This window comes from Etheostoma spectabile, unplaced genomic scaffold, assembly GCF_008692095.1.
Source record: "Etheostoma spectabile isolate EspeVRDwgs_2016 unplaced genomic scaffold, UIUC_Espe_1.0 scaffold00569731, whole genome shotgun sequence".
NCBI classification, from domain to species: Eukaryota; Metazoa; Chordata; class Actinopteri; order Perciformes; family Percidae; genus Etheostoma; species Etheostoma spectabile.
Window position 1 is genome coordinate 664 of NW_022605286.1, and position 26,462 is coordinate 27,125.

At 36.3% G+C, this 26,462-nt stretch overlaps 1 protein-coding gene across 1 annotated transcript; it reads right to left on the minus strand.

The window, feature by feature from the left end:
- Nucleotides 1–254: 254 nt before the first annotated feature.
- LOC116685297 (uncharacterized) lies at nucleotides 255–26,456 on the minus strand (the record flags this gene model as incomplete). The annotated part of the gene is made up of 8 exons (XM_032510419.1): nucleotides 255–384; nucleotides 1,509–1,856; nucleotides 6,115–6,420; nucleotides 19,561–19,587; nucleotides 20,052–20,165; nucleotides 21,046–21,174; nucleotides 22,504–22,779; nucleotides 26,138–26,456. Coding segments are annotated over 8 exons (1,611 nt in total), but the record flags the coding sequence as incomplete, so codon positions are not given.
- Between the last annotated feature and the right edge of the window lie 6 nt (nucleotides 26,457–26,462).

A 26,462-nucleotide genomic window follows, 5' to 3' on the forward strand; every position in this document is an offset into this window, starting at 1 on the left:
TATTATCTTGCAGACATATTTAAATGTTAAAAAAGAGCAGACATATAAAAGTACTCACCAACAACAAGCTTAATGTAGAATGTTGACGTGTTTGAAGATTGGAAAATAACAGCTGTAGACTCACTGTCAGATATCTTTGTATTTCTGATGATTATGGAGGCGTTGCCGTGTTTCAGTTCATCTTGAAAATGAGAGACTCGACCTTTGAACTCTTCACTCTGACCAACTAGACCGTTTGTAATGAATGCCTGTTTACAGGAACACCTCCTTCAGACCTTCATCGTTCTTCCAGTCAAAGAGTTTCATGTAATGTCCTCCGGGTGCTGAGAGAGCAGGGTAACACAACATCACTGTCTCTTCTTCCCTTGATGACCTTTGACGGCTCTGGAAGATAAAATGAAGTATTATCAGAATGTTTAGATCGTAGTCATTAATTAAGCAATATTACACAAGAGGGTATAATTTAACGTAAAGCTCCTCGGTACCATAGCAACATCTCTGGAGTGCCAGTAATATGACATTACATCAAACCATGAAGTGTTGTTGGAGCCATTCCAACACTTTGTTTTGTTTATATACCACGATGGTTTTGTTAATTAATCTGCAGTTTCATGTTTGAGCACTGGGTGGAGCATTGCCTTTAGGAAGGCATAAAGGTAATCAGCCACAGGTACACAGGTGTGTGGAGAAAGGGGAACGCATCCAGCTTTCACCCTGTCAGTCCTGTCAGGTTTGTGTGTCACTGATTTGTGTGTAAAGGAAATTGAATGGAACTAAACCAGAAATGAAACGGACCAATGAATGTGTGACGGTGAGCAGGCCGTCATGAGAATAAACGGGTCACAGCTCCGACATGCAGACAGATTATGGACGTTGATTATTGGCACGCAGAACACGCGTCAAGTAAGTTCTCCCCTGGTCCCCCTTCACTGGCTAATGTAGAAGTTGATAAAAAAAATCATGTAATATTATTATACAACTATTACCACCCAAATAAAAGTATTAATCAAACCGTTTTTATATTATGAACTTGAATGGTAAAAAAAAAGAATGTAATTTAATTTGGCTGTAATGTTTAATATTTTAATATAGTGGTTAAGTAGGAGGCCTGTTGTTAAATAAAAATATTTTGACTGATTTACTGTATTTTAAATAGGAAATAAAATGGAAAAAATAAGAAAGCTTCGATTTTTTTTAACATTACTTTTTTTTATCAATGCAGCTCTTTCAGAGTTTTAAGTGAGATCAACACACCTAATGAAACCTGATGAGTGTTTAAAAGTGATGTCATTTACATCCATCAGGTCCTCGTCGTCCTGGTATTATACAGATGTTTTGGTCTCGAGACATCAAGATGATCAAAATTAGCCTCAAGAGGGTGAAACACAACCGAAAAAGGCTGAATAAAATATGAATGCCTCTGACATATTAATTACATGTCAAATTTAAAAGATATTTTAATATCCTGTTATTTGATCAAACTTTAACTGTTTAATAAAAGTACTCACCAACAACAAGCTCAATGTTGAATGTTTGACGTGGCTGAAGACGAGGAAAATCACATCTGTATTCTCCACTGTCGGATATCGTTGTATTTCTGATGATTATGGAGGCGTTGCCGTGTTTCAGTTCATCTTGGAAATGAGAGACTCGACCTTTGAACTCTTCACTCTGACCATCTCCACCATTGTTGTAATGAAAGCCGTCGTTATAAAAGAAAACTTCCCTCAGACCTTCATCTTTCTGAGGAGCTTTCCACCAGTCAAAGAGTTTAAAGGTGATGTCCTCCTTGGTGCTGAGAGAGCAGGGTAACACAGCATCACGGCCATGTTGCACGATCACTTTGACTTTTGGCTCTGGAAGATAAAAACAGGTATTAATCAGGATGTTTACATGTAGAGTAATTTAGACAGACTTAAACAGGCTTGTTTTATGGCCTTGTTTTGTAAATTGTGCCCTCCACATACATACAGCATTTGCACATCTTAGTTTTTTAGGATATATTTAAATTTTTATCATGGGTTTATAAACTTTTATACATATTTTTCTAATTCTTACGTTTCACCAGAGATGGCAAAAGTACTCACTTTCCATACTTAAGTAAAAGTACAGATACTTGTACAGATGTACTGATTAAACTTATTTACTCAAGTAAAAGTAACAAGTACAAGCTTGGAAATTTATTTAAAGTATAAAAGTAAAAGTAGCCTTGCGAATGACAACCATTTTTTGTGTAAAGCTACCTGGATCAGACAGATGTTACTAGAGAGACTCCGAGGAACTTCAGTGGACATGGAGGACACGTCTTTGTATGGCAAAGGCTACATTTTAAATGGATGTCTGCCAAAAGGCCTAAAACATAACATATATGATTATTATGACAGAAACTGTGACTCCAGGTTAATAAGATTCTGACTCAATAGCAAGACATGAATTCAGTTATGATTCTATGAGAATTCACAGATCCAGTTTCTATTTTTAATCTTCCCCCTAACATTTAAATGAATCTACACGTATGTGTGTGTACTCAAATATGGCTTCTGGAAAGAAAATAAGGATTAAAATATGAATTACTAAACAGACATTATGAAGAAGTTCCCCACCACATTGCCAGGAGTCCTTCTTGATGTCCTACTGTCTCTAACATCTCTCTCTGATGAGGCCGATGATTGGGAATGTCTTGCTGCTTGTCTGCCGGATCTGTTTTCTTCATTTTATCATGTCGCCCTCCATGCTACTATGTGCTAACGTTAGCGCCATAAAGCTGCACTGATTCGCTTTTTTTTTTTAATCTTATTATTGTTTACGTCATCAATACCATATTCTAAATGGATGGGAACATATCTACTGTACGTTGCATTTGACGCAACGCAACAGATTCAGCATTCTGCATTATTCACAGCAAATCATTGAGGCTTGATGGCGCTTACCTTAGCATATAGTATGGATGTCGCTAACGTTAGCACATAGTAGCATGGATGGTGTTAACGTTAGCACATAGTAGTATGGATGGTGTTAACGTTAGCACATAGTAGCATGGATGGTGTTAACGTAGTAGTATGGAGGGCGACATGATTGAAAATGAAGAAAACAGCAAGACATTCCCATCATCATCAACCTTATCTGAGAGAGATGTTTGAGACAGTAGGCATCAAGAAGGACACCTGGCCAATGTGCTGGGGAACTTCTTATTAATGCCTGTTTAGTCATTCATATTTTAATCCTTTATTTTATTTCCAAAAGCCATATTTGAGCACACACATAAATGTAGATTATTTTAAATGTTTGGGGGAAAGATTAAAAATAGAAAATAGATCTGTGAATTCTCACAGAATCACAACTGAATTCATCTTGCTAATGAGTCGGAATTTAATTAACCTAGAGTCCCAGTTTCTGTCATAATAATCATATATGTTATGTTTTAGGCCTATTGGCAGACATCCATTTAAAATGTAGCCTTTGCCATATAAAGACATGTCCTCCATGTCCACTGAAGGTCCTCAGCATCTCTCTAGTAACATTTGTGTGCTCCAGGAAGCTTTGCATAAGAAATGGTTGTCACTTGCGAGGCTACTTTTACTTTTATACTTTAAGTAAATTTCCAAGCCTGTACTTTGTTACTTTTACTTGAGTAAAGAAGTTTAATCAGTACTTCCACTTTTACTAGAGTATTCTTAAACACAAGTATCTGTACTTCTACTTAAGTACGGAAAGTGAGTACTTTTCCCATCTCTGGTTACATTAGAGGGTTTTTGAGCATGAACGGCCTTTTTAAGGTCATACCACAACATCTCAATAGGATTCAGGTCAGGACTTTGGCTAGGCCACTCCAAAGTCTTCATTTTGTTTTTCTTCAGCCATTCGGTGGTGGACTTGCTGGTGTGTTTAGGATCATTGTCCTGCTGCAGAACCCAAGTTCGTTTCAGCTTGAGTACACGAACAGATGGTCGGACATTCTCCTTCAGGATCTCTTGGTAGACAGCAGAATTCATAGTTCCTTTTATCACGGCAAGTCTTCCAGGTCCTGAAGCAGTAAAACAGCCCCAGACCATCACACTACCACCACCATATATTACTGTTGGTATAATGTTCTTTTTATGAAATGCAGTGTTCCTTCTACGCCAGATATACTTGGACACACACCTTCCAAAGAGTTCCACTTTTGTCTCATCGGTCCACAGAATGTTGTCCCAAAAGTCTTGGGATCATCAAGATGTGTTGTGGAGAAATTGAGACGCGCTTTGATGTTCTTTTTGCTCAGCAGTGTTTTCTCCTTGGAACTCTGCCATGCAGGCCATTTTTGCCCAGTCTTTCCTGATGGTGGAGGCATGAACGCTGACCTTAACTGAGGCAAGTGAGGCCTGCAGTTCTTGGACGTTGTTGTGGTGTCTTTTGTGACCTCTTGGATGAGTCGTCGCTGCGCTCTTGGGTAATTTTGGGCGGCCGGCCACTCCTGGGAAGGTTCACCACTGTTCCATGTCTTCGCCTTTGTGGATAATGGCTCTCACTGTGGTTCGCTGGATTCCCAAAGCTTTGGAAATGGCTTTATAACCCTTTCCAGACTGATAGATCTCAATTACTTTCTTTCTCAATTGTTCCTGAATTTCTTTGGGTCTCGGCATGCTGTGTAGCTTTTAAGGATCTTCTGGTGGACCTTACTGTGTCAAGCAGCTCCTATTTAAGTGATGCCTTGATTGTGAACAGGTGTGGCAATAATCAGGCCTGGGTGTGGCTAGAGAAATTGAACTCAGGTGTTATAGTATGTTTTAACAAGGGGGGCAATCACTTTTTCACACAGGGCCATGATGGTTTGGATTTTTTTTCACCTTTAATAATAAACACCTTCATTTACAAATTGCATTTTGTGTTTACTTGTGTTGTCCTTGACTATTGTTTAAATTGTTTTGATGTTCCAAAACACTTAAGTGTGACAAACATGCAAAGGAACAGGAAATGAGGAAGGGGGCAAACACTTTTTCACACCACTGTAGGTCTCTCTCTTCTCTCTCTCTCTCTCTCCTCACCTCTCTCTCTCTCTCTCTCTCTCTCTCTCTCTCTCTCTCTCTCTCTCTCTCCTCTCTCTCTCTCTCTCTCTCTTCTCTCCTCCTCTCTCGCCTCTCTCTCATCTCTCTCTCTGCAGATTGTGGACTTTCAATAATGTCATTGTATGAACTTCAGAGTTGAGCTGAGTTATAAATGTTCCAGACGTGCTTTTCTTTCCTCAGATTCCTACCATGACTTTTCTTCCTGGGCCGAAACTAACAACTTATTTTTATAAGGTGACAATTGGTCGAAGTTTGTCTTGTTCCACTGTCCCTGAATGGTGAAACAAATAAAGTGAACACCACTGCACCACAAATACGTCAGATATGATAAACATCTGAAAAACCTGTTGGCATTACAGCTATTATTATCTATCAGATCAGGAAGAATAAACACAAACCGGTATTTCTACTTGGTTAAAGGAAATGAGTCAGAGGCAGAGTATGAGGGCCCTGACAGTACCTAGGTAAGGACTACTAGCCAGTCAGGAGCAGAGTATGAGGCCCTGACAGTACCTAGGTAAGGACTACTAGCAGACTGTTTTGCAACGCTGCCACAAATGTTCAGCGTGATGTTTGAAGGAAATACGGAGAAATAAAGTTTACCGTAACTGTCCACCGACGAGATGGATTGATGCTTCAGGCAGACGTTGCGTCCCTGATGTCTCAGCAGGAGCAGAGACATTCTACTCATTAAGACGGCAACAGAGACAATGAGGGACTCAGCTGTTTGTAAAAACTGTCATGCAATCTGTCTATAGTTTGTAATATGATGGTGTAGGAGGCCTGTTGTTTTGGGGGATGTTTTGGCAGTTATGGTCCATGAGATTTTGTATTTGGTAAGATAAGTTGAGGGATAAATCCTGTAATGTTCAGCCTGATGGTTCTCATTATGACTGATTTACTGTATGTTAGATAGGAAGGGAAATGGAAAAAAATAAGAAAGAGAACAGGCTACACAACATTACTTAGTGCTTGTGAAGTATTATCAACTTTAAAAAGAAAGAAACTGTTTTATCTTGCAGACATATTTAAATGTTTAAAAATGAGCAAACATAATAAAAATACTCACCAACAACAAGCTTAATGTAGAAAGTTTGACGTGGCTGAAGACGAGGAAAATAACAGCTGTATTCTCCACTGTCAGATATCTTTGTATTTCTGATGGTTATGGAGGCGTTGCTGTGTTTCAGTTCATCTTGAAAATGAGAGACTCGACCTTTGAACTCTTCACTCTGACCTCTGTTATCGATGCCTTTGTCATACAGGAACACCTCCTTCTGACCTTCATGTTCCTGAGGAGCTTTCCTCCAGACAAACACTTTAAACGTAATGTCCTCCTTGGTGCTGAGAGAGCAGGGTAACACAACATCAGCCCCTCTTCCCACGTTGATGACTGCTGGCCCTGGAAGATAACATCATGGAGGTTTAGTTTACAGGCATAAAAAAGGAGTACTGGATTTTTTTTTAAACTATATTTAAAATGAAATTGTATTAACTACTATACACACTTGTGTACAGTAATTTTAATTAGTAATCTGAACATTGGTATATTGTACGGATCAACTGGGGGGGAGAACGAAATAGGGCAGAGAGGACAATATATATACACACACACACACACACACACACACACACACACCTGGACTTACATTAATACCTGGTCACTTTATCACTTTAACACTGGACTCAACACTGACACTTTGAAAATAATGTATGGTCTTTTTTGTCTTTGACGAATGTTATTATTATTAATATTATTATTATTATTATTATTATTATTATTATTATTATTATTATTATTACTGTTATTTTGTTTTCATTATACTGCCTTTTTTTTTTCTTGCTAAAACTGGAGCTGGAATTTTTAATTTCCTCGCGGAAGTCATCCCAAAAGGATTAATAAAGAGAAGTCTAAGTCCGTCAGTCGCCTTATATATTACAAAGTTAGTCCTTCTTACCGTTTTATATATCAAAGTTAGTCCTTCTTACCGTTTTATATATCAAAGTTAGTCCTTCTTACCGTTTTATATATCAAAGTTAGTCCTTCTTACCGTTTTTATCACAAAGTGTTTTCCCGGTCAAACACAGAAGACACAAACACAGCAGATCCACTAGATGATTCATATTTGTCGATTAATCACTGGAACAAAGACGGAGCTCTTCTTTTAAATAATGGCGAACAGGTGTTCAGGTTTTTACCTTCGGTTTCAGCTCCAACCCTCCTCGGAGCTCGTCGGGGGGCTCTGCCGCCATCTTGTGTCATCTTACTGGAGTTACACTGGTCTTATATCTTCATCAGAATCAGAATCAGAATCAGAAATACTTTATTGATCCCCGAAGGGAAACTCTGTGTTACAGTTGCTCAGATATTAGTAATATAAGAAATATAAATAAAGAAATATAGAAATATAAGGAGTCTGGATATTTACATAGTTAAAGGTATATTATGATACAGTATTTACATAAATAACATAATTAAGGTGTTGCAATGGTGAAAAGTAATAATAATATTAATAATGATAGTAGCAGTTGAGTATTGCACACATTACAAGCCAGTGTTATTGCACAAAACAGATAATATTGTCCAGTTTCAACCCCTCTGAGTGTCTGTGTGTCAGACACTCAGAGGGACTGTCCTGTCTCTTGCAAGCAGATGATTCTAAACTGAATTTCCAGAGTTTTTGGAAGTTGGTCTGTTTTAAGGTCCATGTATTGGACTCCTTTACGTTACTGTATACTGTTCTCCCTGTGTGTTATGCACGTCCAGTACGTTAACACAGTTTAACAGAAAGACAAACTCAAATTCACGAGCCAGGACGATGAGCGCCTTGCTCCTTTTATTAGCTTCAGGCAGCTGAAATTGAGTGAAAACTAAACAGAAAAAGGAGCAATAATCTACTAAGCTATCTTTATAACCTACTAAGCTATCTTTAACTATACAACGCCGGCACATAGCTCATTAGCTCTTTCTATGAAGCAAGGCACTCCAGGCGTGCGGAGGTGTGGCGAACCGACGCAGTGTCTCGTTCCCCTATCTCGGGGAACAAGGGTTACATATGTAACCCGAGACGTAACCTGTGGGCACGACTAGGAGGAGAGCTCCCGGGTGCCGGGTGCGAAGGGAAGGTCCAGACTATAGAACCCAAAGAAGGTGTGAGGAGTGGCCCAGCCAGCCGCATCACAAACCCCCCGGAGAGACGCTCCAGAGAGGAGAGCCGTGGAGGCCGCCAAGCCTCTCGTGGAAATCTGCATGGAGGGAACTTCTTGGGTCTCTGGTGTCTTCGTGGACTCCTCGTCTCACAATGTCTTCACATAGTCAGCAAGTAAATTACTTTCAATTTCATGAAAAAACTATAATTTTTTTATTAAATAAGTTAGAGTGAACTGGCAACCCAAGAAAACCACCACACCTGCAGAGTTGACTCAAATGTAGTAAAGTAACTCGTAGTTTAACCCCGAAGTGACCAAATCATTATTACCACAGAGTCTTAAATTCAAAGGCAGCTGGTGAAGAAGGCACTGTTTGTTTGGGACTGTTTGTTTGGGACTGTTTGTTTGGGACTGTTTGTTTGGGACTGTTTGTTTGGGACTGTTTGTCTTCTCCTGTAATTATTGAGATAAAGTCAGTCAGTATAGAAGCTGTGTTTTTTATTTTATTTTTTTAAATAAGTACATTTTCTTGATGATCCTCAGCTAAAAGAAACAAGACTGCACCAGTGTTACCTGCTTTAATTTTAAAGGAGACGTATAATGTAAAACTCTCATTTTCAGTCATGATGCTCAAACATCTGAGAATCTGGAAGGCGGACCAACCCAAAACCTGAAATAATAACAACAACCCAGACAGATATTGTGGGTAGAAAACAATATAACAAGCCATTCAGATTCAACTCCTCTTGCTATGTCACATAAAGGCTCATTCAGAGAGCGAGAGAATTGTTACAGACGTCTCTTTTATAATGGTGTAAAATCTTTTCTGGGTCTCTGGGATATTTTTTGTTGCAATACTGCGATTGTTCACTGGACAAAATTAGAGGAAATTAAAATGGTAAATTAAGCAGTTGTGTTTTTGGGACATTAAAACATGTAAACGTGTTCTCGTAGAAATTTAAAAATACAAGTAGGAACCTGAAAATGATCATAATATGTCTCCTTTAGAAGAAAATGTTGATGTCCCTGCTGGCGGGGTTGGTGGTTCGATCCCCGGCTCCTTGAGCAAGACGCTGAACCCCAAATTCCTCCGATGGTCAGACAGCACCATGCACGGTAGCTCTGTTAATGGAGGAATGACATATAAACTGCTTTATTAATATTATCCTGACGCTTTAATTTACTAAAAGTACTCAATGAATAACGTTCTAAGACTAAAGCCTGTCACACTGTAAAAGAAATGTGAATTATTTTGTAGCCAGAGTGAAATCTAACATTACTTCTTTTTATATTTAGAGGTTTTGTCGTTGACATTATTTAGGATGAGCATGTTCTGCTTCTTCTTATTTCCTAAGGTGCTGAGCCAGAGTTTCAGGTTGAACTACACACTGTTGTTGCTGTAATATCAGGATTGTTTCTGTGTGTTTATGTTGATCTGATGCACCTGCAGGGCATCATGTAATCTCACGCAGCGCTTCATCATTTCAATCTAAATAAAACATAAAATATGTCAAACTGTGTGTTGTTGTGACTGTTTTGGATGTTTCTGTGTTCAAACTCTGGTAAAAGAAACAAACTACAAACATACTTCTGACACTACTTGTATCTTACATGTATTTTATTATTAATCCTCAACATTGATCACAATAATAAAGTTTCATTCTGATAACTAGAAGGACTTTAGGGAAACTCTCAATCACTCTATCTATGTATATCTTACATCTTTTATTTATTAACTCAGGCAGCTGGAAGTTGAGGTGAATCTGGGAGAATTAAATTTTTGATTTTTGATGTTTTATATTGTTATCTTATATATTTGGTCAACACTGTGAAGGGATTGCTTTAATCTCGTTGCACAAGTACCGTGTACTTGTGTATGATGATAATAAAGGCTTTCTATTATATTATATTCTAATCCGGTGAAGAACATGACCACAGATGGACTAACACTTCCATCATCTTTCCTTTTTTCCCTACAAAAGTTGTTATGTTGAAGCCATTTCTATGAAAGTAATGTTTTGAGTTTATGTTGTAAGACCTGAGGGAACCTTTGTTGCAAACATAGACTATATATACTGTGTATATATATATATATATAAACACACACACACACACACACACAGTACATGCCAAAAGTTTGGAACCACCTACTCATTCAATGCATTTCCTTTATTTTCATGACTGTTTACATTGTAGATTATCACTGAAGGCATCAAAACTATGAATGAACACATGTGGAATTATGTACTTCATAAAAAAAAGTGTGAAATAACTGAAAACCTGTCTTATGTTCTAGTTTCTTCAGAGTAGCCCCTGCGTGTAGTTCCTGCTCCTGTCCACCAGAGGGCAACCTTTCTCACCATCAGAGACGCTTTTTGGTTTTAAGTGTAAATTGTTTTTCATTATCATTTTTCATATAATCACTTTTCCTTACATTTTATTTATTGTCTGCATAGTAAGATTTTTTTCTCAATTTTTTAATCCATTAAATTAGTTTTCCTTGTTAATTATTTTAACAATATCTGAAGAATAAAATGAAATCCCTTCATCCCTCTGTCAACTGTAACTGTCGGTACAAGATCTGTCCTGCTCACGTTAGTTTGGCTAACAGCTAATTCGGCTAACCACTAGCTGAGACAGCACGTAAAAGACCCTCAAAACTTAAAATAACCGTTTAAATATATAACAGCTATTTCGTCAGTTCTACTTTACTTGTGCTCATTTAAAATTACAATGGCTCAATACTTGTCTTTATTATTACTGTAAAGTCTTAATTTAGCTGGAGCTGCTTTTCCCACTGTTTAGTTTGAGTAACGTTGTTGTAGACTGAATCAAAGCTAGCGGTTAGCCGGGAAGCTAATGGCGGTGGAGGCTAACCGTCCTCTTAATACGTCCACAAGGCTAACGGCTAACGGCTAACGGCTACAACTATGACAGATCGTGTACTGATGTGTTAGCTAAGGCTGTCAGCGTGTTCCAAATCGCGCACTTCTGTACTAAATACTAACTTTTGAGTACACTTCGTTCACATTGTTCGAAGTGCGGTCAAATGCAGTACACTTTAATACCCGGATGGTGTACTCAAAACCCTAGACATATAAATGTCTATGCTACATTCATTCATTGTTTATTTTTATTCTTTTGTTGCTGACCTACATTCAGAGGAAGCGTCTCTGCCGGTGAGTGACGTCATGGCGCCCTCTGGTGGACACGAGCAGGAACTACACGCAGAGCGCCAGGAAACAATTACACATTAAAACATGTTTACAGGTTTATTATCTTAATTAAATGTTTTTATCTTGTACACTGACGACACTTTTTAAATAAATTCATTTAATTAATTTTTTTTCTTTTGTGACACGAACAAATTTTATTTTGATCATCTGTCTTTAATATTAATATATTATTTAAACAACCTATTTAAAATACTTTTTCAATAATAATGGTGCAAAATAACAAATATAGTATTACAAAATAAATTCTAAAATTAAAAAAACATAAATGTATAAAGTGGAGTCAATATATAAGAACAAAACATTTAAATTAAAATAATAAATCCTGCAGAGTTCCTGTCAGACCAGGTTCAGTGGCTGGTTCTGGGTCAGCTCTGGGAGCGTGTTGCGTTCAGGGTGTCAGATCTTCTCCTGGATAAAGGGGTGCTGCAGGGCCTGGTTGATGCTGATGCGTTAGACCGGGTCCAGCATCAGAGTGCCATCCAGCAGGTCCTTCAGCTGCACCCCCTTCTCCCTCTGGTCCTCAGGCAGTCCCTGGTCCCCTATCAGGTCCGTCAGCAGGTCTCTGGTGGAGCTGATGGTTCTCATCAAAGGGATTTCATGGAAAAAATACTAATAAAATCTTAAAATTCACAAAATACAAAAAATAATTAAAAAGGAAAACTCATTTAATGGAGTAAAAAAAAATATAATACAATTATAACATGCAGAATTAAAAAAAAAATGTAGAAAGACAAAGTAATAATATGAAAAAGTTGTAATATTGTAGAATAATTTACACTTAAAACCAAAAAGCGTCTCAGCTGATGAGTGACGTCATGGCGTTAATACACGTTTACAGCTTTTATTATTTTAATTTAAATGTTTTTATCTTGTACACTGACCCCACTTTATAGCCACTTTATACATTTATATTTATTTAATTTTTAGAATTTCTTTTGTAATATTATATTTGTTATTTTGAATCAGTATTAATAAAAAGTATTTGAAATCATTTGTTTACATAATATATTAAAATTAAACACAAATGCTCAAAATAAAAATAAATAAAAGGGAAACAAAAGAAAAAATGTAATTAAATGAATTTATTTAAAAAGTGTCGTCAGTGTACAAGATAAAAAAACATTTAAATTAAGATAATAAACCCTGTAAACATGTTTTAATGTGTAATTGTTTCCTGGCGCTCTGCGTGTAGTTCCTGCTCGTGTCCACCAGAGGGCGCCATGACGTCACTCACCGGCAGAGACGCAGTGGTTACATTTAACAGAAGAAGAAGAAAGGATTTAACCAGCTGCATGGGGGAAAATATTGCAATATAATCGTGATATTCTCAAAATTTAAACTAATTTAAGATGAAAAAGAAAAGGAAAAAATTCGAATAAATTCTTACTATTCAGGTTAATACAAAGTAATTAAAAAGGAAAAGTCATTTAATGGTGTAAAAAAATTATAATAAAATTATAACATGCAGAATTAAAAAAAAAAATGTTGTAAAATTGTAGAACAATTCACACTTAAAACCAAAAGTCAAAAATATAATTAAAAGTCATAGTATACAGTAGTATGTCAATACATTTCATTAAAATATTATACTGTAGTATTTCAAATTAAAACTTTAAAAGTTAAATATAGGACTTCGAAAAAATTCAAAAAATGTCATAACATATTATGTTGAAAGAATCCTAGTTACAGTATGTCAAAAAAGCAAAAAAAGTGATGTGATGTGTCAAAGTCATAAAAAAGACAAAGTATTTCAAAAGAATTCATAAAAAGTCATAGTATATGTAATAAAATCATCATAATATAGTAAAAGTTATAGAATTTTGAACAATGTCATTAAGTAATAGTATAGTATGTTGAATTAAATCAATAAAAGTTATGTACAGTGTCGAAAAGTCGTTAAAAAGACAATTTGTGGAAATATTTAATAGAAAAGTCGTAGTATAGTATGTCGAAAAAATTAAAAACCATAGTCATAATATAGTACAGTAAAAAACTTTATATTTATATAATTCATATAAATTCATAATTTAGTAAAAGTTATACTATCTTAATACATTTCATCAAAAGTAATAGTATAGTATGTCGAATTAAATCAGTTAAAGTATAGTACGTCAAACTAATTCATAAAAAGTCATAGTATGTCGAAAAGTTTAAAAAAAGACAATTTAGTACGTAAAAAAAAATCATTAATAGTCATAGTACGGTATGTCAAAAAAATAAAGTCATAGTATAGTACGTAAAAAATCCTTAAAACGTAATAGTGTATTACGTCGAAAAAAATCAAAAAGGTTATAGTATAGTATGTTGAAAAAACTATAGAAAGGTTATATGTTGAAAATGTCATTAAAGTTATAGTAAGTCGAATTAAATCATTAAGTTATGTATAGTGTCGAAAATCATAAAAAGACAAAGTATGTCAAAACATTTAATAAAAGTCATAAAGTTTAGTATATTATGTCAAAAAATGTCATTAAAAGACTTAATATGGTATGTCATAATAAAGTATTTCATAAAAAGTCATAGTATAGTATATCGAAAAAATCATAAAAGTATGGTATTTTGAAAAATTCATAAAAAATCATAGTATAGTATATTATTAGTTATGTTATAGTATGTCAAAAAACATAAAAAAGACAGTATAGCATGTTGAAAAAATTCACAGTATGTCAAAAGATTTATATAAAAATTCATAAAAATCATAGTATAGTATGTCAAAAAATTAATTTAAAATTCATTAAAAGTCCTAGTATAGTATGTAAATAAAATCATTATAAAGAAAACTAATAGTATATTACATATAAAAAAATCAAAAAGGTATAGTATAGTATGTCGAAAGAATTCATAAAAGTCACAGTGTAGTAAATTAATATTTAATGTGGTTTCCACGTAATGGACCAAACGGTCCCCCTTTCTTCCAGCAGGGGGCAGTATTTAATGACGGACTGTATTGAGCCTTTGGTAAAACTGGTTTAAATCCAGATCACTGACCAGGATGCAGGGGGGACGGTTTCTTTGTTGAAGGACACCAGAAGAAGTTAGGGGGTCGGTTTTATTTTAGGATTCCCAGGAACTTGAAACTATTCACCTGTTCCTCCTCAGCACCACTGATGTAGTCAGGAGTGTGTGTCCTTTTTATTTCAGGAGGGTTGTTGTTGGGGGGGCTGTTAATTGAGTTATGTTCATCTGTTACTGACCATCGCGCTAATGTTATTTAGGTAAATAAGACTTTATTAAATTTTTTCTATTATGTTCCCTTGATGAAACGTTAAGTTTAGTTGAAAGCTCCCTTTGTTGTTAATCTGTTATTTAATGCAAATAATAAATGAATCAATTTATTTTATTAAAATGTTTAGATTATGTTCACTTGCTTGTTGTCTATTACACACACTAGAGCCCCCCCACTGGACTGTAGTCCTATATATATATGTGAGACGTGTTTTTAAATCAGGCATGGTGCGACACCTACTGGTCTGTTGTTGTAATGTTTTGAACTGCCCTTGAAGGTCCATTACGGTGGAAACCACATTAAATATGAATTTAATTATATAATATAGTGCTAACAATAACAACTCTGCACACACAAGTTCTTAGGTTACCTTGTACTGTACATACTTAAAGTATTATAGGTTACCCTATATTACCAACTGTATTATAGGTTAACCTATATTACCAACTGTATTATAGGTTACCCTATATTACCAACTGTATTATAGGTTACCCTATATTACCAGCTGTATTATAGGTTACCCTATATTACCAACTGTATTATAGGTTACCCTATATTACCAACTGTATTATAGGTTACCCTATATTACCAACTGTATTATAGGTTACCCTATATTACCAGCTGTATTATAGGTTACCCTATATTACCAACTGTATTATAGGTTACCCTATATTACCAACTGTATTATAGGTTACCCTATATTACCAACTGTATTATAGGTTACCCTATATTACCAGCTGTATTATAGGTTACCCTATATTACCAACTGTATTATAGGTTACCCTATATTACCAACTGTATTATAGGTTACCCTATATTACCAACTGTATTATAGGTTACCCTATATTACCAACTGTATTATAGGTTAATCTATATTACCAACTGTATTATAGGTTACCCTATATTACCAGCTGTATTATAGGTTAACCTATATTACCAACTGTATTATAGGTTAACCTATATTACCAACTGTATTATAGGTTACCCTATATTACCAGCTGTATTATAGGTTAACCTATATTACCAACTGTATTATAGGTTACCCTATATTACCAACTGTATTATAGGTTAACCTATATTACCAACTGTATTAAAGGTTAACCTATATTACCAACTGTATTAAAGGTTAACCTATATTACCAACTGTATTATAAGTTACCCTATATTACCAACTGTATTATAGGTTAACCTATATTACCAACTGTATTATAGGTTACCCTATATTACCATATTACCAACTGTATTATAGGTTAACCTATATTACCAACTGTATTATAGGTTACCCTATATTACCAACTGTATTGAACCAAACAATGCATCATTAAACGTGGCTGGTGATGTGTACATATGGCACGATATTAAATAACTGTAATAAACTACTGTTGCTAACATATTTCTATCGGTCCCGGTTCGTTTTGTGGTTGAAATGAAAAAACAAACTATCAAAACGTACACGGACCATGTATGGCTGCAGCCTGGAGCGTCCCATGTCATGCCATCCCGCCTGGTGGGTCCGTGTACGTTTTGATCGTTTGTTTTTTCATTTGAACCACAAAACGAAATAAGGAGAAAACCACCTTTTTTTGTTTGTCGTTTTAAACCAAAACAAAGAAACGGTAAAAAAAAGAGTTCTCCAGTTCACACCTCGGCATGAGACAGGAAGGATGACATGGGACGCTCCAGACTGCAGCCGTACCCGTCTCGCTCACCTGCCTCGACCGGTTGGGGGTGAGACAAAGAGAGAAAAAAATAGTGATGTTCAGAAAATAAAAATTTATTTTAATTTAAGAAGAAAAAAAGAAGTCTTGAAAACAAATTATGAATAAAATCTTAATATTCAGAAAATAAAATTAATAATAAAAGTAATAGTCAAAAGAAAATAATGATTGACGAAAAACGAAAAAGAAAGAATGAAATCTCAAAATTCATAAAATAAAAAAATTTAAGAACAGAAAATAATTATGAGAAATTCAAGAATAAAATCGTTATATTCAGAAACTAAAAACAATTTAAGAAAAACGGAATTTATGAAAACAAATTATGATAAAAATCATATCATCATCAATATCATCAAAAAGCATTTCTCTGCTTGTGAGTGACGTCATGGCGCCCTCTGGTGGACAACGCTCAAAAACCATGGAATAGCTTGTTATGAACAAGTTATGGAAGAATCATTTCCTTCTTTTCACGTCCAACATCCAGCTAAAAAATGTTGATATACAGAATGATATTGGTGCGTTTAAAAAAGTGAATAATGCTCAAAATCCTTAGAATAGCTTTTAATTTCATAATATCAAAGCATTGGGAACACTGAACATTCAATAACAAATCAAAACATGACCAGAAGTGATGAAGATTGTGTTATAACTTTACAGAAAGGGAAGAAAAATTAATATTAGGCTGTTCAAAAATATAAAAGTTTTTACATTTTCACATTTACCAACTCAAACATTTACAGTATAAACTGAAAAAATGTCTCAAGGGTTTTACTTCACTTTGATTCATTGCACTAATATTTAGCTGCATAACCATATTTCTGACGTTTTATTCAAGGCTTTATAATTTGAACACATTTACATTGAAATGATAAAGGCACTATATTATAAATTAACAGCATAAATAGTGCAAATACACAGTAAAGTGTTCAGTAAAGAGGCGTTTATCTAAATACTTGTATCTTTGGCGTATCTGCGTTTAAAAGACAGTGATAGAGACAGTCAGGAGGACCAGAGAAGACCTGCAGGAGGGCCCTGTGGAGGACTCAAACCAAAGCCACCGCGGTGAGGACTCAGCCTAAAGTCCCGGCTCTACCCGCTGAGCCACCAGGGCGCCGCTTCATTCACTGAGTTAGATAAAAAGATCAATTCCACATCTCAGCCTTTACTCTTCTTCTACACACACAGGCAAGAAATGATCGTCTAAAGAGCAAACAGCTGGAATAAAACACCATAAAATAACTAAAACATTACATGAAGTGACCTTTTTACACAGTATATGTCACACTTCACACCATCACAGCTAACTTCTGAACATAAAATAAAGACTTCTAAGAGCATCATCATGTTGAGCTGGTCCTCTCTGGTCTACACACCTCTGGACCAGGAATACTGGACCAGTCTTACCAACAGGTCCCCCATCAACTAGACCTGAAGACCACATCAACCAGCCTAACTGGGATAGAACAAGCAGAAAAGAACTGGAAACTAAATCAATGTTTCCAGCCACACAGACATCATCAAAGCCTCATGTCATCATTAGTGAACGTTCATTTGTCTCTAGAGCAAAACCTGCAGGAAAAACACAAAACAATATTAAAGAAATTTAATGAAACTTTTCTTGTTCATATTCAAGCTGCACAATAGAGGCCAGAGTTAAAAAAGAAAGAAAAGAAAACATTGAAAACTAAGCATAAGAGTAAAATTAACATGTTGGTTGGTTTCTTTTAAAACAAAATCCAGATTTATCTCTCAGCAACACACTCAGATTTAATCTACTGCAGACTGCTGATATTTCATTAAGAAATGAGAAAAGTTTCCATGATTTAGTTGAGATGCAGCAGCTAGATAACGAGGTGGAGACGAGGCTCCACTCCTTAAATGAGAGGACATCTTTAACGGTCAAAGTACTCACAAACCACATCAAGCTTAACATAGAACGTTTGAGGATTCTGAAGTGATAGAAATTCACAGCTGTACATTCCACTGTCAGCCATCTTTGTTTCTTTGATGGTTATGGAGGCGTTGCCGTGTTCCAGTTCATCTGGAAAATGAGAGACTCGACCTTTGAACTCTTCACTCTGACCTGGATCCTCGTCACTGTTAAGATTCCCATTATCATACTGGAACACTATCTGATCATCATCAGTTTTCTTCCAGATGAACGTAAGGTCCTCCTTGTTGCTAAGGGAACAGGGTAAAGTAACATCACGGCCTTCTTTCACTGAGATGAATTTTGGCTCTGGAAGATAAAAACATTATTAATCAGTATGTTTACATGCAGAGTCATCAATGAGTAATTAAGGCAGAAAAATAAGTAAAAGCAGTATTATTCCACAAAGGCAGTTTTACCAGCAGTTTAGTTTGTAGTCTAATTTCTCCTCTAACATAATTATATCCGTTTATTTTTTTTAGACATAACCAATATATTTGAACTATGTTTAAGCTTGTATCACATTATATAATTTACGTAAGTTCACTACATGTATTCAATCATTTTAAGAATAGAATAAAATGATCTTGAGTACATTATAACATCCTGTCAGATGAATTTAAACAGTCTCATCTTTTCACTCTCGGCTTCACACACATGGCTGTAGAACTAGAGGTTCAAACTAACATTTAAAAACTAAGTATAAGAGTAAAAAGATAACTTTTGGTTGGTTTCTTAAAAAAAAAAATAAAAAAAAATGCAGATTTATCTCTCAGCAACACACTCAGATTTAATCAACTGCAGACTGCTGATTTTCATTAAGAAATGAGAAAAGTTTCCATGATGTTAGTTGAGATGCAGCAGCTAGATAACGAGGTGGAGACAAGGCTCCACTCGTTAAATGAGAGAACATCTTTAACGCTTTAATCAAAGTACTCACCACCAACTACAACAACAAGATCAACAAAGAACACTGGAGTATTCGGAAGATTCGGAAGAGGATAACAGTCGTATTCTCCACTGTCAGCCCTCGTTGTATTTCTGATGATTATGGAGGCGTTGCCTTGTTTCAGTTCTTCTGGAAAATAGTCGACTCGGAGCTGTTCGTCTTGACCTCCGATCTCTACCCTCTGACAGTCATACAGGAACATGATCTGCCATCTACCTGCCTTCTTGTCATATTTCTTCCAGTTAAACCGTTTTGACGTAAGGTCCTTCTTGGGCCAGACGTGGCAGGGTAAAATAACATCACAGCCTTCTTTCACTGTGATGACTCTTCGCCCTGGAAGATAAAAACATGTATTAATCAATATGTTTACATGCAGAGTCATCTGTTAGTAATTATTAAAAGGCAGAAAAATAATTATAACCAGAATTAAATTCCACAAAAGCAGTTTATTTTTTTCTTCAGTATAATTATTTCTGCATATTTTTTTAAACACAACAAACCAATTTTACCCATTTAAGCTTGTAGTGTATTATATTATTTACATACCCTACATCAAATATAATGAATCATTTTAAGAATAATGATTTAGGAATAAAATAAAATGATCTCCAGTACATTTTAACATCCTGTAACAGTTTTATTAAATAAAATCATCCTCTGGTGTAAATACCATCAGAATGATTAATGACTGAAGATAAAACTTCCTCAAAGACTCTAAACATGAGATATGTATAAATAATCTGTTGTGTTGTCTGCTCATCATGAATATGTTGATACCATTCATTATTTTAACTTACTTTTCTTTTGATGTAATATAATGTAGCCCTTGTTTACAAGCACACTTAGAGCTATAACACCACCACCAAGAGCAGCAAGAACAACTAGACAATTAGTCCATCCATTGGAGAGTCCTGAAACAGAAAACAAAAAGTGAATATTAGACTCAGAATATAACACAGATCATATACAGCAGACTGGACATCACAGTTTAAGATTAAATAACTGCAGAAGACGTTAAATATAGAGAGCTTTCTGCTGCTCGGCCCTACGTCTTCCTCCTCACATTCATCAACTGGACTCTTCATCAGTTCCAATCCCAAATTAAAACAGGTCTGCTTAGAGACCCGAACCCTACAGAACTTCCACCAGGACCACTTGGATTTTACTGATTTACTGAGTCAAAAGTTTCACGTTATAACCTGATACTTTGTTATAAAATTAAACTTTACACATTGTAATGTGAAAATATATCTAGTGAGAACATGAAACTCCTGTTTTAATAAGTACACAGTGTGTGGAAGAATGAATTGTGAATCATAAACACAATTTAAGTTCTACTTCATCATGGGCGGAGACTCATTCTTCCTTCTGTCTGCTCCATCCATTTCAAACCCTTCTTAGAGTATGCATACATATCACAATATCATCCACCGTTCCCATCAGCAGCAGAATGTCTCCATGTCTCAGCCCAAGCAGGAAGTAGAACCGCTTCAAATCATGGATAGGAGTCATATTACGCAATGTATTCATCCGCACACCATGTCTTCATTCAAACAGGAGTTTCATCTTCTAACAGAACAGAAAATATAATGATCTCCAGAACATTATAACATCCTGTAACAGATTTATTAAAGAAAATCCAACTGACTTAATGGTCCTCTGGTGTAAATACCATCAGAAAGATTAATGACTGAAGATGAAACAACCTCAAAACATGAGATTCATATAAATAATCTGTTGTGTTGTTTGCTCATCATGAATATGTTGACACAATTCATTATTTTAACTTACCTTTTATTTGACAATATGCTATGTAGTCCTCGTTTCCATACATTAGAGCTAGAACACCAGCAACATTAACAAAAACAACAACAGCAACAACAACTATAAGAACAATCCATCCAGTGGAGAGTCCTGAAACTGAAGACAGAAAGTGAATATTAGACTCAGAATGTAACACAGATCATAACCAGCAGACTGGACATCAGTCTACACAAAGAGGACAACTGAAGGTTTGAATGTTCCTGAAATCTGAAATCTAAAATTCTGCAAATAAAAACAGGTGGAAGGAATGCATAGGCAACATTTAGGGAGGGGGGTTACAACCTGGCCATCAAAACTATTAAAACTGGCCAGTACAACCCCCCAAAAACCTATAATGACTTCCATTACATAAATAAAAGATATTTGGACCATACCTTGAGGCAGAAAAAGCACTAAATTGTTGCTGATAAAATTCAACTTTTTCCAGGCTATTTATGTAGCATGGAAACTAGCGTTAATTAACTAGCAGCCAGCCCGCTTCTAAATACTGTAAAAAACTTTTAATTATCTCAACACTTGTTAACAGTCCAACTAAAACACTGGGGGGGGGGGGGGCTCCAGGTCCTGCAGACGGACCGCCATCAGTGGGGGTCGGCCAGCGTAGCAACACTGCTAGAAAGCTTCGCTGCCGACCTCGACCTGATCGGAGCTCCAGCGGGACACGGAGCCCCCCCCCCCCCACCAGGACCAGAGCTTGCTTTGCTGATGTTGTGCCCACATTTTGCATCCCTGCAAAGAACTACACCTGCTTGGGCAGCAACAGTAATTTCTGCAGAATGAGTTTTCCTTAAAGGAGAATTACAGCCAATATTTACATAATCTTGATCTCTATAGATATGCGAGTACTTTCTATTGAAACCCCCCCGAACTGAATCGGTGCAGAAACACTGAGTAGCTGCAGCTACGTGTACAAGCTTCCACTGAGATAAAACAGCAGCTAACGGGGCAGGTTTTAGAGTCTTTGTGTCTCTTAACAGACAGAGGGCAGGTTTTAGAGCCTTTGTGTCTCTTAACAGACACAAAATGCAACTAATATGTCTGTCCAACATGAACAGGGTCCTTACGTAACATCAAGATGTGTTTTCAACTCAGACATTGTTTTAATTCACCTTCCCTGTCTCCATCTTGCTGGTGGACAGCTTGCTTGTCTGGTTAAAATCAACAGGTTTTTGTCTATATTGTTGTGTAAAAACTTTTTAGACTGAGTTTTGTTGGTTGATCATGTTGTAGACAGTACTGCTACTGCTGTTGTAATGCAGTGTACGTTGGAAGGTAAAATTAATGGGTTTTTTTCAGATTGTCCTTTTGAAAATGGCCCACTCACTTTTGTAGTGTTCCCACCCAAAATACTGTCTCTGCCACTGCTTCACACACACACTTTTAAAAAATATTCACAGATAAAATCAGGATGAGGAAGAATCTTACCATGAATATACACGTAGATCTCATCAGAGACCTGATGGCTGATGGTCTCCTGTGTTGCCACACAGCGATAGAGGCCGGTCTGGGTCACAGTAGTTCTGAGAGTGATGTAGAAAAGGTTTCCTATTGGTTCAACCTGGGTCTTCTCAGCAGGAAGTGTGTTTCCAGCACTGTCCCGCCACTCTACTTCAGGTTCTGGATCACCGTGAACCTCACACTGCAGCAGAGACCGGTCCTTTGTTTCCTCAAGTATAGTGACATATGGTTTTGGCGCCGCACCTGAACACAGTATGAACAACTCACTAGAGGAAAATCAAAGCATCAAAACATTCATATTGGGATGTTTTCATCTATTTTCTTCACTATGGCAATTACAGAGTGAGAAAAATCGAGAAACAAGGACAAACAAAATCTAACAAACACACACGTTTTTACAGGGTATCCTGTTGTACAGCTTAGGCAACAGCTCCACCCTGTGGGTAATTAGGCATGTCAGTTTGTAACAGGAAGTCAGCGTTCTCTTGTGCAACCTGTGTACGTATGTTGTGCAGCATGTCAATACAGGGAGCTTAACACACACTTTGTATAACGTCCTTATTCACCAAGTTGCAACACATACCTTCCTGGATGAGGAAAATTCAGGATTAACAAAAATGGCACATTACCATTGCACAACAAAAGCAAGGCAAGGCAGCTTATCTGTGGAGCACATTTCAGCAACAGGGCAATTCAAAGTGCTTTACACAAAATCAGTTAAACAGATAAAACACAAGTACAAACAGTTAAAAATCATAAGCATTAAAAACCAATAAAACACATGAATAGACAGTTAAAAACAAAATAGAAACATTAGGACACATAAAACACAAGAATAAAAGTTACAGTGCAGCATAAGAAATTTAAAGAAATGAGCAGTCATTTAAAGAAAGGCAGCATCAAAAAGAAAGGTCTTCAGCCTTGATTTAAAAGAACTGAGAGTAGCAGCGGATCTGCAGGTTTCTGGGAGTTTATTCCAGATATGAGGAGCATAGAAACTGAAAGCTGCTTCACCCTGTTTAGTTCTGACTCTGGGGAAAGAAAGTAGACCTGTCCCAGATGACCTGAGAGGTCTGGGGGGGTCATAGTGTAGTAGTAGACCTGTCCCAGATGACCTGAGAGGTCTGGGTGGTTCATAGTGCAGTAGCAGATCAGAAATATATTTTGGACCTAAACCGTTAAGGGATTTATAAACTAGCAAGAGTACTTTGAAATCAATTCTTTGAGACACAGGAAGCCAGTGTAAAGACTTCAGAACTGGAGTGATGTGATCCAGTCTCTTGGTCTTAGTGAGGACCGGAGTAGCAGAGTTCTGAATCAGCTGTAGCTGTCTGATTGATTTTTAAGGGAGACCTGCAAAGACCCCGTTACAGTAGTCAAGTCTACTGAAGACGAAAGCATGGACCAGTTTTTCCAAGTCCTGTTGAAACATAAGTCCTTTAACCCTTGATATATTCTTAAGGTGATAGTAGGCTGACTTTGTTATTGTCTTAATGTGGCTGTTAAAGTTCAGGTCTGAGTCCATGACTACACCAAGATTTCTGGCTTTGTCTGTTGTTTTTAACATTGTTGTTTGAAGCTGAGCGCAGACTTTTAATCGTTCCTCCTTTGCTCCGAAAACAACTACCTCAGTTTTTCCTTCATTTAATTTCAGAAAGTTCTGGCACATCCAGTCGTTAATTTGTTCGATGCACTTAGTCAGTTTTTGTATTGGACTATAGTGCCCTGGCGATAAGGTTATGTAAATTTGTGTGTCGTCCGCATAACTATGGTAACTTATTTTGTTGTTCTCCATAATCTGAGCCAGTGGAAGCATGTAGATGTTAAACAGAAGAGGCCCCAGAATGGAGCCTTGCGGAACGCCGCACATCATATTTGTACGCTCAGATGCATAATTACCCATTGACACAAAGTAATCCCTATTCTTTAGGTAGGATTCAAACCAGTTTAGTACTAAGCCAGAAAGTCCTACCCAGTTTTCCAGTCGGTCTAGTAATATGTCATGGTCGACCGTGTCAAATGCAGCACTGAGATCAAGTAATACTAAGATTGAAATTTTGCCATTATCTGTGTTAAGGTGGATGTCATTGAAGACTTTGACAAGAGCCGTCTCAGTGCTGTGGTGTGGTCGGAAACCCGACTGAAAGGTATCAAAACTGTTGCTTAGTGACAAGAAATGGTTGAGTTGTTGAAAGACTACTTTTTCATTGATTTTACTTAAAAACGGAAGGTTTGATATCGGCCTATAGTTGCTCATTAGTGACTTGTCTAGGTTGTTCTTCTCTAAGAGTGGCTTGATTACTGCAGTTTTCAGGGCCTGTGGAAAGATTCCTGAAAGAAGAGACGTGTTCACAATCTGTAGAAGATCAGAAGTCAAACAATTGGAAACATTTTTGAAAAGTCCCGTTGGTAGAATATCAAGGCAACAGGTCGAGGTTTTCAGATGTTGTATAATGTCCTCCAGGTTTTTATGGTTGATCGTGTGAAATTCTGTCATATTGGAACTAGTTTTGCTTGAACACTGTGACAACACATATCCTGAACTTGATATGGAGGCACTGACTGTTTGTCTAATCTTCCGAATTTTGTCTATGAAGAAGGAGGCAAAGTCATTGCAGGCCTTGGTAGATAAAAGTTCAGATGCTACTGGTACTGGAGGGTTTGTTAACCTATCAACAGTAGCAAACAAAGCACGTGAATTATTATTGTTTTTAGAGATAATATCATAATAAAGACAAATTTTAGTAACTATCATTATAAAAATTGAAAAAAAGGAAGATTTTTTAAAACATTTTGAATTGTTAACATTTAAACAAACCTAAAACTGACGATGGCAATTTAAGAGATTAATTAATAATCATACAGTACCTCTAGCTATTTATTCTGTTTATAATAAATAAAATAGCCACAGTTAAAATGTTTTAACGGTGGAAAAGAGATATTAATAAACAAACGGAGGCTCGTTTAAAAGAACAAAGGTCCACCAATTAAATTACCCAGTTTCAGTTAAAACGGAAGTAAAAATAACGCGAATAAAAGTCAATTAAATTCCTCGTTTAGATTTAGCACCGCTCATCAAACTTTCTAAATAACGTATTTTCAGTAAATTTAAAGTATTTACAGAACCTCCGACCAATGACGTTCAGTATCTCTGACATCAGGAAATGCCCGGGAACAAAATAAACCAATCAGCATCTTTCTACGATCCAAAGTGACGTAGCTACCGGAGATCCTGTGAATTTCTCAGCCTATTATGACTGATTTACTGTATTTAAAATATGAAATCAATAGAATAAAAAAATAAAGCTTTGATATTATCCGTTGAATATATTGTCAATGCAACTCTTAAAAGTGAGATCAACACACCTAATGAGACCTAATGACTGTTTAACATGTAATTTAAATACATCAGTTCCTTGGTATTCTGGTATTATAAAGATTAAAATGGGTCTTAATCAAGAGGCAAAAATGTAAATGATCAAAATGATCACTAAGAGATTAAGATTAATTAGTTACTGCTTGTGAAACTTAAAAATAAGTTTTATTATCTTGCTGACATATTTAAATGTTAAAAAAGAGCAGAAATAATGAAAGAACTCACCAACAACAAGCTGAATGTAGAACGTTTGACGTGGCTGAAGATGAGGAAAATCACATCTGTAGACTCCACTGTCAGATATCTTTGTATTTCTGATGATTATGGAGGCGTTGCCGTGTTTCAGTTCATCTTGGAAATGAAAGACTCGACCTTTGAACTCTTCACTCTGACCAACTAGACCGTTGTTGTAATGTTTGCCTGCCACATACAGGAACACCTCCTTCAGACCTCCATCTTTCCTCCAGACAAAGAGTTCAGATGTGATGTCCTCCTTGGTCCTGAGAGAGCAGGGTAACACAACATCACTGTCTTCTTCCACTTGATGACC